The sequence below is a fragment of the Lepisosteus oculatus genome, chromosome 12, assembly GCF_040954835.1.
Source record: "Lepisosteus oculatus isolate fLepOcu1 chromosome 12, fLepOcu1.hap2, whole genome shotgun sequence".
NCBI lineage: Eukaryota > Metazoa > Chordata > Actinopteri > Semionotiformes > Lepisosteidae > Lepisosteus > Lepisosteus oculatus.
Genome location: NC_090707.1, coordinates 17,189,097 through 17,201,786, shown reverse-complemented (window position 1 = coordinate 17,201,786; position 12,690 = coordinate 17,189,097). Strand labels below are relative to the sequence as shown.

Here is a 12,690-nt window from a genome sequence, read left to right as displayed (position 1 = left end):
ACTAGGACATTAGGACCCACAAAGACTGCAGGGTGGGCGCCCCCCAATGGTAACACTAACACCTCTTCCAGCAGCAATGATTGCTTCACAGGAGGTCTCTCATCCAGGTACTAACCAGGCTCAACCCTACTTAGCTTCAGGGGGTAGCCAGTTGAGAGCTGAAGGGTGATATGGCTGTTGGCTAATTAGTAATGATATTAGAGCAAATTAAACTGCATTGAGAGGACAGGGAATGTGCCCAAAGGCCAAGTATATAGATTTCAGCTTTCAACAGTAGTGGAGTCTTTCTATTTCTGAATGTCACTGTTTTAATTTAAGGACTGTACAAGTATGTTATATATATATAGACACCTTAAATTTAAAAAGAAATGTTTAAACGTTGATTTATACAGAATCAATTAGTTCCGTGCAGTTTTCCATCCCCAAAGAAAATTGCACGTCTTCGATTAATTACTTTTGATTTTGGGTTTACCTCTGTAGTCATTGCGGACGTTTATTTTCACAAACGCAACGTACTGTAACCCTCGGCTGGTTCCAATCAAGTGCAACAGTAACTTGTCAGTTCTTCTGTTTTTCAATAAAGTTGCAGCGAAGTGACCTTGACAGCCGCCATCCGGGAGTTTGCAGGGAAAGAAGCAGACGCATGCGCAGTGGTTTCTAATCGGTTCGACCTCTGTAGCCGGTAAGTGAAGGGGAAGCAAGAAAAAGGCGAAGGAATAGAACATTTACAATCCCATCTCATCCTGTCCTGGGGATCTTTGTAATTAAGTAGTGGTTCTGGGTTTCATGAGTTTTCATTATCTGTGCATGCGTGATCTTCGTTTCGGTGTTGCTGTTGCAGACTTTAGGAGCAGAATTTCCATTGACCTTAACTCTCCCTTGTTCTTCACAGAGACAGACCCGGGTTTATGATCAATTCCGAACTCAGCAACCAATAAATCCAGACAGAATGTACGCTTGTGCTAAATTCGTTTCCACGCCTGCTCTGGTGAGTTTCTGTACCACATCTGATTTTCAAAAACCACATTTTCTGGTCTTTTATTCTTATTTCATTGCGGGCCTAGTCTTGAACTTGAGTTTTTCCTATTTTTTTTTCTAAACGTTTTCTGTTCACACAGGCCCCTTCAGTTTTTAGAATGAAATGGGGAAAAAAATAAATACAAACGACTTACTGTTCAATGGTTACAAAAGGGCAGTTATCAATATTAAAGTGAACTCATATCTAGATATAAAAGCTGAAAAAATCCGGCCTTTTTAGTCAAAGTCGTGCTATTTTTCTAATTGCACAGTATAATTCAAACCTCGGTAAGGGGTAAACCAAGTAAATAATGGTGCATTTGGAATTTTTAGTTTGAAAATGACAGCGATTTATTTTTTGAATGACTTAGGCTGTGCTCAGGGCTTGGGCCTTACTGCCTTGCTCTGCAGCTGAGATATGTCCTCTAACTCAGGACACAAGTAAAGGAGGCCGAAACGTAGCACAACAAGCATGATTAAAGTACTGGAATTACCTTTGGTACTGAAAAACTAAATATCTACCTGGAATTGAAATTGATTATTGTTCAAGATTTAAACGCCACAGACGTTTAATAATTTCAGAGAGCTCAATATATTGACGCTGTATCTCTTCCTTTCTTCTCAGTGAAGCTCAGAAATTATTTACAAATTGTTGTTCGTCTCCCATAATCCACGTTTTGGGTATGTGGTGGACTTTGCATGGGCACATTATTTTATGATCATGCTAATACTTGCCCTTAACTGTATGTTTTCTATAGGTGCATTTTGTTTTATCTTAAATAGCTACAGTGAAGTAAGATGATGTAAATGAAGTCAGTTTCCCTTAAGGTGTGGGCTGATGAGGTGTGTTCCCTGGTTGATGTGGGGTTTGTTTTGGGTGCAGGTCCGTGCTGGATCTCGGGCTCTGTGCAGACCTCTCTCTGCATCAGTGCTGTCCCGGCCAGAGGTCAGAACAGGAGAGGTGAGTCTAAAGAGTAGTGCTTCAGTCCTTGAAAATGTCATTTCAGATTGGTAGAATATTGGGATCAAATTCCATTTATTGGATTTTGTTTAGTGTGCAGACCTACATTCCTTAGTGGCCGATGTGCTTTAACATGAAAATTCCTCTGAACGTCTGTGCTGTGACCTTTAAAAGTGAGAACAGAGGTGACTCTTTACCCAAAGAGTTGTGGGAGGGTGGAACAAGTTACCCGGCTGATGCCGGTACTCTGGCTTCCTTCACAAAACAGCTGGAGGAGATCCTTGGATCAATGAGGAAATTACCAAACAGACATTATGGGCCCAGTGGCCTCCTGTTACATTCCTAAAGTACTTTCCCAAATGATTAAAATAAGCTGCATCCAGATAGAAGTGTTTTTCTTTCCCTTCTACTTTTTCTACAAAGAATTAAAACTTTTCCAGGGCAAGGCTGCAGCTGTGAGCGGGCCACAGAACTCTGTCTTGGCGCTCAGGGGGTTCCAGACCAGTGCCGTCAGCAGGGACATTGACACAGCTGCCAAGTTCATTGGTGCTGGTGCCGCCACAGTAGGAGTGGCTGGATCTGGTGCCGGAATCGGGACAGTGTTTGGCAGTCTTATCATCGGCTATGCCAGGTGAGAAACATCGTCATTTTGGAGCACAGGGCAGAGGTGCTCTTACAAGAGGTAGGCAGCGTCAGTGTAGCCTCAGATGGTCATACAGTTTGGATTCATCTGTAGATCTGTTAAGATTTTCATCAGGGACGCAAGTAGGTGTGTTCAGAATTGAGTGTTTCTGAGAGTTCACAGAACTGCTTTTTCTAGCTACAATTTTTTTTTGGAAAAAGTTTCATCCATTGCAAAACAATGATTTTTTTTGTGATTTCACACTTAAGATTTTTGTGTTAAACTCATTCCGAAGTCCTTCTTTATCCACTGGGGAATAAGAAAGGTAAGAAAGTGTTAATTAGGTAGGTCGGTTCACTGTAAATTCATGTTAAATTGGTACTGAACAACTGTAATCTGTAGCACTTGTTTTTACAGAAGACTAATTGCAGTCTTTCATTTCTTTGCCCCTGCAGGAATCCTTCCCTAAAGCAACAGTTGTTCTCCTATGCTATTCTGGGATTTGCCCTCTCTGAAGCCATGGGTCTGTTCTGTTTGATGGTTGCTTTCTTGATCTTGTTTGCCATGTAAAAAAAAACTGCTTCGGATGTTAATTCTACATTAGATGTAACTACGTGTTTTACAGTGGTTACTAAAACTGTTCTGTGTTGGTGTCATGAAAGTGTACATTTTTCAGGATTTTGTTGGAACACTGTCAAACTACAAAAATAAAAACATTGTAAGAATGTAACCAATGACAGAATTAAAATACACGTATTGGCTTTTTAAAGTCTCAAATCACAGTTCCGTTTTGTGTTCTGGGAATCAAGGTTTGTTTTAAAATCTCGTTATCAAAATATTTGTGCATTTCAGTACATTGAAAGCAAAAGATGTTTCTTATTGAACACTTAATACACTCAATTGAAGGATAAAGTTTAAAAGCACCCTTTGTATCATGTAGACTTTTTTTGCAATAGCATTAAGCAAGAAAAAGTGCTTTGTCACTTAGATGAATAAAAATATCAGTGCAAAATTTGGGATCAAAATGGCAGGTTTCATTTTATTGGAATTACAAATTTGGAGCCAGATGACGTGTTTCCAGCTCTGTTTGAGGTAATTAAACTACTTTGTCTTTACAAACGTGCAAAAAAGCAGATGCGTTTTACAATGGGAATCTCTGAATCCTTAAACTCTCTAAACTCTATGAATTAGCTACATTACTCTGCTCTCCTCCCCACTAATAGCTGATGTGTGGTGAGCGTTCTGGCGCACTATGGCTGCCATCGCATTGGTGGTGGTGGAGGGGAGTCCCCATTACCTGTAAAGCGCTTTGAGTGGGGTGTCCAGAATAAGCGCTATATAAGTGTAAGCAATTATTATTAAACACATTTTTAGTTTTTTTTCATATTACACACTTTGATTGTATTCATATTTCTCCCTTTTTTGAAGTGACATTTCCCATTTTTAACAGGTAATATTGGAAAAGGTCATGCAGAAACTGGTCCAAGGTTCATGATCTGCAGATGTCCCACTTTCCGTACAGATCACATCTATGAGTCTATATGAATTAAAGTGGTTTAACTGCAGTAGCATGATGATTAGGTCTCCCAGCTTCTTTACCTGGTTAAATAGTCATTGGATCAGTTAGAAATCAAATGGGTAAGAATTGTGAAAAATGGTCTCTTCTCATCTGTAACTAGAAGCAAGAATAGGCCTAGTTGTGTTGCACCTCAAAGTGTGGTCACTGCTTTAATTATTTGAAAAAGCATAATGCAGGGATTAAGGTTCTGAACTTGAACTATTAGGTTACTGGTTTAAATACCCAGTGGAAGCTGCTGTATCCTTGCGCAAAGCACTTTAGATTGCTCCGGTAAAATTCTAGCTGGATAAATGAGTATGAATGTAAGTTGGATGCTGCTTCTCAGTATAATCAGGATAGTGTTGAGCCGTCACAAATTCACAGCCGAAAATCTCAATACCATTACAAAGTGGATATGATTAAATTATACACTGCTTTTCGAAATTACTCAAAGCTTTTAGGAACATTTGTTCAGCATTAATGTGATGATATGGGAATACTTTTCATTAAGAACTTACATTATTATGTGTCGTACGTGTGCAATGAGGGGAAAAGCTTGACTGAAATATTACTGAACAAGTAATAGGTTTATTCCATGCTGAAAAAAAGAAGAAAGAGAACACAACGTTTCGGCCGTGGAGCCTTCTTCAGGTGTGAAGAAGGCTCCACGGCCGAAACGTTGTTCTCTTTCTTCTTTTTTTCAGCATGGAATAAACCTATTACTTGTTCCTTTGCAGCCTACGCATGCTGACGCAGCTACCCACCTGAAATACTAATGGCCTACAGTGAAGACTAAATTTTACATTAGAATTATAGACAGTATTGTGTATTCATTCAATGTTCTTGAAGCATATGATCTGCATAGCATCCTTCAGGTAGATACATGCTATTTTATGGAAAACATGCAATGTGAGGATTAAAATCGGAAAGCATCGTCTTTGAACACCGTTGCAGTATATTATATCAGAGTATTTTTATAGCAACATTGTCTTTGTTATAAGGCAGGTATGGGCAAATCCAATCTTTTGAGGAATTCCTGTAGAATTAAAAGGTGCTTTTCAGTTAGCAACACGTTAAGTCCTTATAAATTTTCTGTTCTTGGACAGATTTACACAAAGTAATTTAAACCAGAGGTGGAAGAAAAGTTAGATGATCCTATGGCTCTTCCCTCCTCTAGGGTATTTAAGACTAAAATGGATTTCATTGGTGAATATTGGAAGAGTGTCTGACATGGAGGAAACTCTGACATGTGCAGTCCAAGTTAAAGAAACTGGCACTCTTGACTGATGTCTTCCAGATTTTGAGTCGGTTAACCCCTGAAAAAAAGTGTTCTGTTCCTTTTTTAAAGTACAGGTTGCCAAGCACACACTGAAGAACAATGGGTGATGGTTTGTGTGCTGCTGGCTGGTTAGTCTCCTACCTGTACCTGAAAGAAGCTGGAAGCTTCGGATTTTGGATGGAACGTTTTTGACATCAGTACTAGAAGCTGAAAACACGTGGCACATGTTGGCCTCATTTGAGTAAAATGTTTTTTCTCCTGCAAAAAATAAAACTGGAGTATGTTTTCATCTCGTTAGCAAAGTATGCGTGTCTATATTAAATCATTGAGGACTCACCTGAAAGTAAAAGCCTTTATGTCACGTATTGTGTACACCAACATGTTTAAAATATGTAAATGTAAAAAGTAGTTTTGTCTCATTCATATTTAATACTAAATACATTCACAACGATGAATATCCAAAATGTTAACACTGGAAATGCATATTAAGAGACGAAGCAGTGTTCTTTCTATATGTAACTTCAGTTTTTCTTTTCCAATTCCGTGTAAAGAACGAGGTGAAAATTTAAAGTTTGTCTTATTTAACCGGCACAAAGAAGAATCAAAGCTAGTCAACCCTCTGCCCCACCCTCTCGAATCAAAATGCCCTTAAAGCACGCGTGTACGACCACTCAGCCCGTTCTGCGCACGCCACGTCACGTTCGTGACGCTTGCGGAAGTGTCCGCGCTGGAGCAGCGGTCGCGAGATCTGGCGGCAGCCCGTGGGATTTGGCCGTGAGAAAGGTTGAGCCCGTGGGTAAGTGTGTAAACAGGCCGTATAAACCGTGACAGCCGTGGTAAACAACGACTGCCACACCGGTTAAGGTAGCCTGCTGCTGGAAAGCAGTTTAGAGTAGCAGTCTCTACTTATTTTGTCAACGGGCGATGAATGCTTTTATACTGCAGTGACAGTAGTAATAATAATAATATGGCGACGGGGGTATACCCAACCCAAGACAAGAGACTGGGATGGTATAATGATGATGGACTGTAAACAAGAAACCGCATCTTGACAGTAATGTTCGCCAGGCACCCTAAATGTGATTTTAATTCATTAACATAGTGTGTATATGTGCATTTTTGCAGTCTTCGTAATGCAGCCTCCGCATTATTGTTTACACATCTAAGTCCTCTGTATAGAATATCTAGAACTTCTGCTGTTATGGTAGGGCACAGGTAGCATCTTTTACATGCAGGTATTGTAAAAAAAAAGAAGCTGTTTTACAACACAGCAATCCAGAGTTGTTCTTTTTGTTCCCTGTTCGCCGAAGAACATCACTGTCACTTTACTTAGAGAAGGTTAGCCCTGAGAAATACTACGATTAAGTTATTTAAGAGTACCTCACACGACACTAACACTGAATGGGAGTCGATTACTTGACAGAAAGGATATCAATACCTTGTGTTCGACCGGCGTTAATTTTTAATGCAACTGAAGAGGATGCTCGGCACGGTTAAATTTGAAAATAAACGAGAGACCAACCAAGCCAGCTGTATAACGCTTCCATGCATGTTTATGTTAGTTTTAAAACGAGTTTTATGCTTATTTGTCCAATGAGCTAGAGACCTTTTCTATGATGCACAAGGCTTGTTGGCGTGTCAGTCACTCCAGAATGCTGAGCTGTGTGTGTGAGTACTTCAGGAGGAAAGCAGAAAACACTTTCCTAGAATCGCCAACGATTTGTCACCTGAAGTATTTGTAATGTGTTCTGTGTTATCTCCCGGGCTTAAAGTTTACAGACGTTTTCAATACGTAGTCATATTTTCATTGTGGTTTTTTTTTCTTGCATGCTTGTGTTGAAATCGAGACTAAACGTTATTTAAGAAATGGTTTGTCGCCTTTTGCAGTGGTCCATGATGTGATTACGCGTGACAGTAGGTCTTGAAAGTGTGGTATCTTTCTCATCTAGGAGATAAAAGTATCTACTGAATATGAGTGATGACAAACCCTTTGTATGCACTGCTCCTGGATGCGGTCAGGTATGTATGGGTGGCAGTTCTGAAACTCTTTTTAAAAATAAAAGTTGGATATAATATTTTATTGGTTGCCTGTTTTACTTAACCTTAAGACAGTAACATTGCAAAACCAGGAATTAGAAATTACACAACCCGCCTAAATATTTCAGTTCATGAAATTGTTGGCTGAATCATTTAGAGATTCATTATCCTAAATACCTTTTTTAATGTAATGTTGTATTTTTTGTAGCGTTTTACTAATGAAGACCATTTGGCTGTCCACAAACACAAACATGAGATGACACTAAAGTTTGGTCCAGCGCGTAATGACAGTGTCATCGTTGCTGGTGAGTATCAAACTGCAGATCCCAGGAAGTGGGGAGTATTTACCAAGGGAAAGAGAATCTAAAGTGTAGGAAATTGACAAAAATGTCAATTCAGGTATGAAAAATGTTATCAATAGAATTTGCTTGTATTGACGTAACGGAAGAGATACATGTTGAACTTCATTGATCTATCAATAGAGGAACAATTAATAGAGTAATCATGCGTTGTCTTCCTTTTTGTGTTGCACATATACCTAAAACCAACATTTAAAAGCTGAAGGAGAAAAACTGCAAATTGCTGAGCTTTTATTAGATACCAGAAGATAAAGGGTGACTTTGACGTATTTACTGACTGCAGCAGAGTGAGACCGATGAAAGTTAGTTTTTTTTCACTGACAAATATAGTGGGGCTGTTTCTGTTTTGAGAGTTATGAAAAATGTGCTCTCAGCCTGTCTTCTGGCCACGTTGGAAATACTCATCAGCTGTTGATACGGTGTGATCAGTCAGTCATAGAAGTGGCTGTTTGGAGTATCTTGTCTGTCATGCCTTGCAGTTAGACTGCAATGGAATTTGTCTTGGCAATCGTGTAATCAAATCGTTCGTGTTCATTTCTTTCAGTGGAAAGGAAATCTTAAAACCCCAGCCTGACTCATAACAGTTCCAGACATTGTGGAGATATATGGTTGTTGTAAATTTATTCTAGAAAAGCCCATTATATAATTTTAAATATATCTAAATAGTAGGAAAAGTGCCATTGAAAACCTACAGTTGGCTATGCTGTAATGCATTTCATAGTGCATCATTTGGTCTTACCTATAAGTTATCACCATCTTTTGCTATTTTATATTTTCAATATGGGAGAACATAGGCAGCAAAGCCATAACTTTTAAGTTGTGATTTGTGTGTGTATTTGTGCTATTCAACATAAAATAATATATTACCTGACACCTGAAGAAGGCTCCACAGCCGAAACGTTGTGTTCTCTTTCTTCTTTTTTTCAGCATGGAATAAACCCATTACTTGTTCCTTTGCAGGCTACGCATGCTGACGCAGCTACCCACCTAAAATAATATAGATTTGCATTTTGTTATTGTTCCTCAACTGATAAAAAGAGCTCACATTGTAAATCTTTCTCATTAATAGGTAGCTGTTGTTGAATCAACTGAAAGACACTTTTGTTATATATTGTTTCAGACCAAACTCCAACACCAACCCGTTTTTTGAAGAATTGTGAAGAAGTGGGACTATTTAATGAATTGGCCAGTCCCTTTGAAAATGACTTCAAAAAAGCAACAGAAGAAGACATCAAAAAGGTAACGTTTATTAAGATGCTAAGAATGGTTACAATCGAGAGGAAGTCATTTGGCACCTCTAGTCCATTTGGTATTTAGTAGCTAATTGATTGAATGATCAAATCCAGTCGTTTCTTGAAAGAAGCCAGGGTATCGGCTTCAACAACATGTCTGGTCGGCTTGTTCCATACTCCCACAACACTTGGGGTAAAGAGGTGCCTCCTGTTCTCTGTTTAGAATGCAGGTCCATTTAGTTTCCACGTGCACAAACAAACATAAAATGTAATTTATTTTTTACATTATTTTGAAGGACTAGTGCAAAATTAGTTGCCATACTGTTCTTAAACAATACTGTTATTAATAGAAATTTGCCACCTAGGAATTGTTGAGACTGTTGCCACTAAAGTTTTTTTTTTGGTTTCTCGTTTACTTTTTAAGATTGTTTTTGTCGGTTCACGATGCCTCCATATTTCAGCTACCCTTAGATTTGTCTCCACTCGCAACTCCCATTGTAAGAAATAAAACTGAAGAGCCATCAGCTGTGGAAACCACTCACCAAGACAGTCCTTTGCCTCACCCAGAATCTACTACAAGTGACGACAAGGTAAATTCTACAGAAAATCCATTGTAGATTGGAGTAGTTCCAAATCTTTCTATTACATGTGCTGAGATGGAACCAAAGAAAGGCTCAGATTATTCTGTTTTTTGGGAACAATCAATGCATTTTTTCTGTGTTGAACTTTTTTCAGTAGTGTAATTAATATTAATTGACAATTGCCTTGTTGTGCTGGCACAGATGTAAGTGATGTATTGCTGTAGAAATTAGGCACACATAAAAAGAGGAAGGTATTAGAGGCTCTTTGCTTTAGTGTTTTTTTTTTTAATCTCTACCCTTTTATATCCAGAGATAAAACAAATTTAAGTGTTTTGATGTACCTTGTACGTTGTTCTGGCAAAGTTTTCTTTCTTTTGTGAACCATAACCTTTCTCATATTGAAAGGAGCACAATCGTGTTCTGTACGGAACAAGTCTGCTGCCAGCAATGTTTGCATTGATGTTTATGGTTTATTTTACTGTCGGCATGTTAAAATATATTCCACATCACATCACAAATAAATCTGTATCTCCAAGGAAAACCGGCATAAATTCCCCTCCAGCCCCATCATCCATAAGAATATGTGCACAGAATTTCAACAGGGCTGATTTTGCTGATGGAAACAGCTATAAACTGCAATGTTACTGCTTTTCTGGAGACTCGTTATAAGTTTGCAGTAATTCTGGTAGTGGTTTTGCTATTTGCCCTCTGTTTCTGTTCGCTTCAGTTTGACAGACGTACTTACCAATAACTGCATCTGTGCCATTTGCCTTCATAAAGTGAGAGTGCCGTACTAACATTTTGTTGTACCGGTACTAAAGACTAAGTGAACAGAAAAAAGAGCTGTAAAATAGTCTTAATTATGTAACATTTGAAAAATAAAATTGAAGCAAACTGGGGAGGCATGTGGGGTGTGTAAATTTAAGAAATTATAGGTAGTTCTTGATTTGTGGGGCAGATACATTCTTGAAACATGATGTGTAATGAAAAAAATGTTATTTTTATAGGGAAAGTTGTTTTGAATGTACGTGTAAATAAGGAGGGGTTGCATTCCGGGGTCCACTCTCAGCCAGAGGATTGAACCCCAAAAGAGAAGCGAATATATTTATTTTACGCAAAATGTTTGTACAGCTGTATTATAAGTTATGTTTAAGTTAAATGTCTGTTAATGTTTAGCATATGAACCTTCATGTTATATTCATTCCATTCTTCTGTCCTTCACTCTGTCAGATTTTTAAATCCTGTTTAATATAAAGTCTTGCAAATAACATTGCAAATATTATTTCCTTGTTGAGAGTTTTCGATTATTATTTTAGTTATTTAAGGTTTTATACAATGTCGGGTAGCACTGTGGTTAGCCTTGCAGCGCTAGGGCCCTAGGTTTAAATCCAGGGGTGTTTGTATGTTCTTCCCATGTTCTTGTGGCTTTCCTCTGGATGCTCTGGTTTCCTCTCCCAGTCCAAACACATACTGGTAGGGCAGTTCGCATCTGGGAAATTTGGCGGTGTTGTGAGTGTATGTGCGTCTGTGTTTGTGTCCCATCCAGGGTGTACCCTGCCTTGTGCCTGTTGCTTGCTGGGATAGGCTCCCACAACCCTGAATTTGATGAAGCAGTTAGAAAATGGATGGATGGATTTTATACAATATAAACATATGCTTACTAAACAAACCTTTAAAATAGCTTTATTGTCTTAGTTTGTATTTATTGGGAGGTGAACAGTGGCGAACAGTCAGAACAGCTGCCTGTGTGTCACCCAGGCCATTCATCCTGGTGTAACAACTGGGTACACCCACTGTTTGAGGCTCAGTGTATTGTCTCTAACAGTCTTACAAATTGTCTGTTACTGGCCATGGCTAAGTGTGTTAAAGTGCCTAATTGAGAAATGGTATGTATATTTGAGGTGGGTTAGCCCATAATTTATTACAAATTAAGAATGTGTGATTCAAGAACTGTATATTCCAGTTTCATTTGTCAACATGTGGGTTCTAACATTATTTCACGTATTTTTAATTACATTCCGTGCAATTTCTAATGCAGCTAAGGTTCAATTTGCATTTTTTTTCAGGATGTTGCATTGCAGCCGACTTCACATCCAACATCTACTATAGTTCGTCCCGCATCTCTTCAAGTCCCCAATGTACTACTTGCAAGCTCAGATGCGAACGTTGTAATACAGCAAGCCCTACCATCTCCAACATCTAGCTCTGTCATTACTCAAGTCCCATCCTCTAATAGGCCAATAGTGTAAGTAATGTGAAAATATTACTTATTTAATCTGTATATTTTCTGTATATGCAGAAATTTGATTAGTTTTCAATGTTTTACTAAGAGTATATTCATTGATGTCTTAGTTATCGTAGATTAGCATGATTTGCAGCGTTACCAGTTGTGTTTGTTACAGTGGCTGTGAAGTAGTGGTTATGAAAAACAGTACTTGGAATACAATGTTATTTTTAGGTGATTGTGCAATATTCACACTCAGAATACATGTTTATGATCTAATGTGTTATTATGTGTATACTGAGTCTGTAAACCATGGTAACAGATTTCTTGGGTGCTTAAAAAATACCTATGATATTTTATAGGTTATATCTGAGTAATAGATGTGTGTTGGAATCTTCTCTTTTTTTTTTCTTTCTCTTTTGCTTTCAGACCTGTTTCTGGCTCCTTCCCTGTGCTTTTACAGCTCCCTAATGGACAAACAATGCCTGTGGCGATTCCTGCCTCCATTACGAATCCGAGTGTACATATTCCCACAGCAATCCCAGTAAGTTTCGGAATTCTATACTTCTTTCTCCTTAAAGATAAAAAGTGTTCAATTAATCAAAATGCATTTGCCTTATTATGTCGGACAATCTGCTACTGGCCTTTATCTCCTGTGACCACATCCCTCTTAGATTGCTCCATATAACACCCTTAGCAACCTACCAATGCTCTAGCAACCCGCTGGCAACACAGTCTGTCAGTGTAGACAGCATCCTTTCCCGTTAAACGTTTCAGGCAATATCCAATCAGTGCACAGGAATGTGTCACATGATCCCGT

The 12,690-nt window shown here is 38.6% G+C and overlaps 2 protein-coding genes across 9 annotated transcripts in view; both read left to right on the top strand.

Moving 5' to 3' along the window:
* Positions 1-583: 583 nt before the first annotated feature.
* Positions 584-3,377, top strand: atp5mc3a (ATP synthase membrane subunit c locus 3a). Its single transcript, XM_006636498.3, has 5 exons — positions 584-682; positions 893-988; positions 1,901-1,978; positions 2,419-2,609; positions 3,056-3,377. Exons 2-5 carry the CDS (start codon positions 950-952, stop codon positions 3,168-3,170), a joined length of 423 nt encoding a protein of 140 aa, XP_006636561.2. The 5' UTR covers positions 584-682; positions 893-949; the 3' UTR covers positions 3,171-3,377.
* Positions 3,378-6,131: 2,754 nt separating this feature from the next.
* Positions 6,132-12,690, top strand: part of atf2 (activating transcription factor 2) — a 33,097-nt gene continuing 26,538 nt past the window's right edge. For 4 of the 8 annotated variants that reach the window (XM_069196354.1, XM_015358974.2, XM_015358975.2 and 1 more), the window contains exons 1-7: positions 6,132-6,233; positions 7,387-7,456; positions 7,683-7,779; positions 8,954-9,072; positions 9,527-9,655; positions 11,713-11,891; positions 12,300-12,414. In XM_069196354.1, the coding sequence (XP_069052455.1) occupies positions 7,409-7,456; positions 7,683-7,779; positions 8,954-9,072; positions 9,527-9,655; positions 11,713-11,891; positions 12,300-12,414 (687 nt within the window). In that variant the 5' untranslated portion in view covers positions 6,132-6,233; positions 7,387-7,408. The other 4 variants (XM_015358970.2, XM_015358969.2, XM_015358971.2 and 1 more) reach the window with 4 other exon arrangements.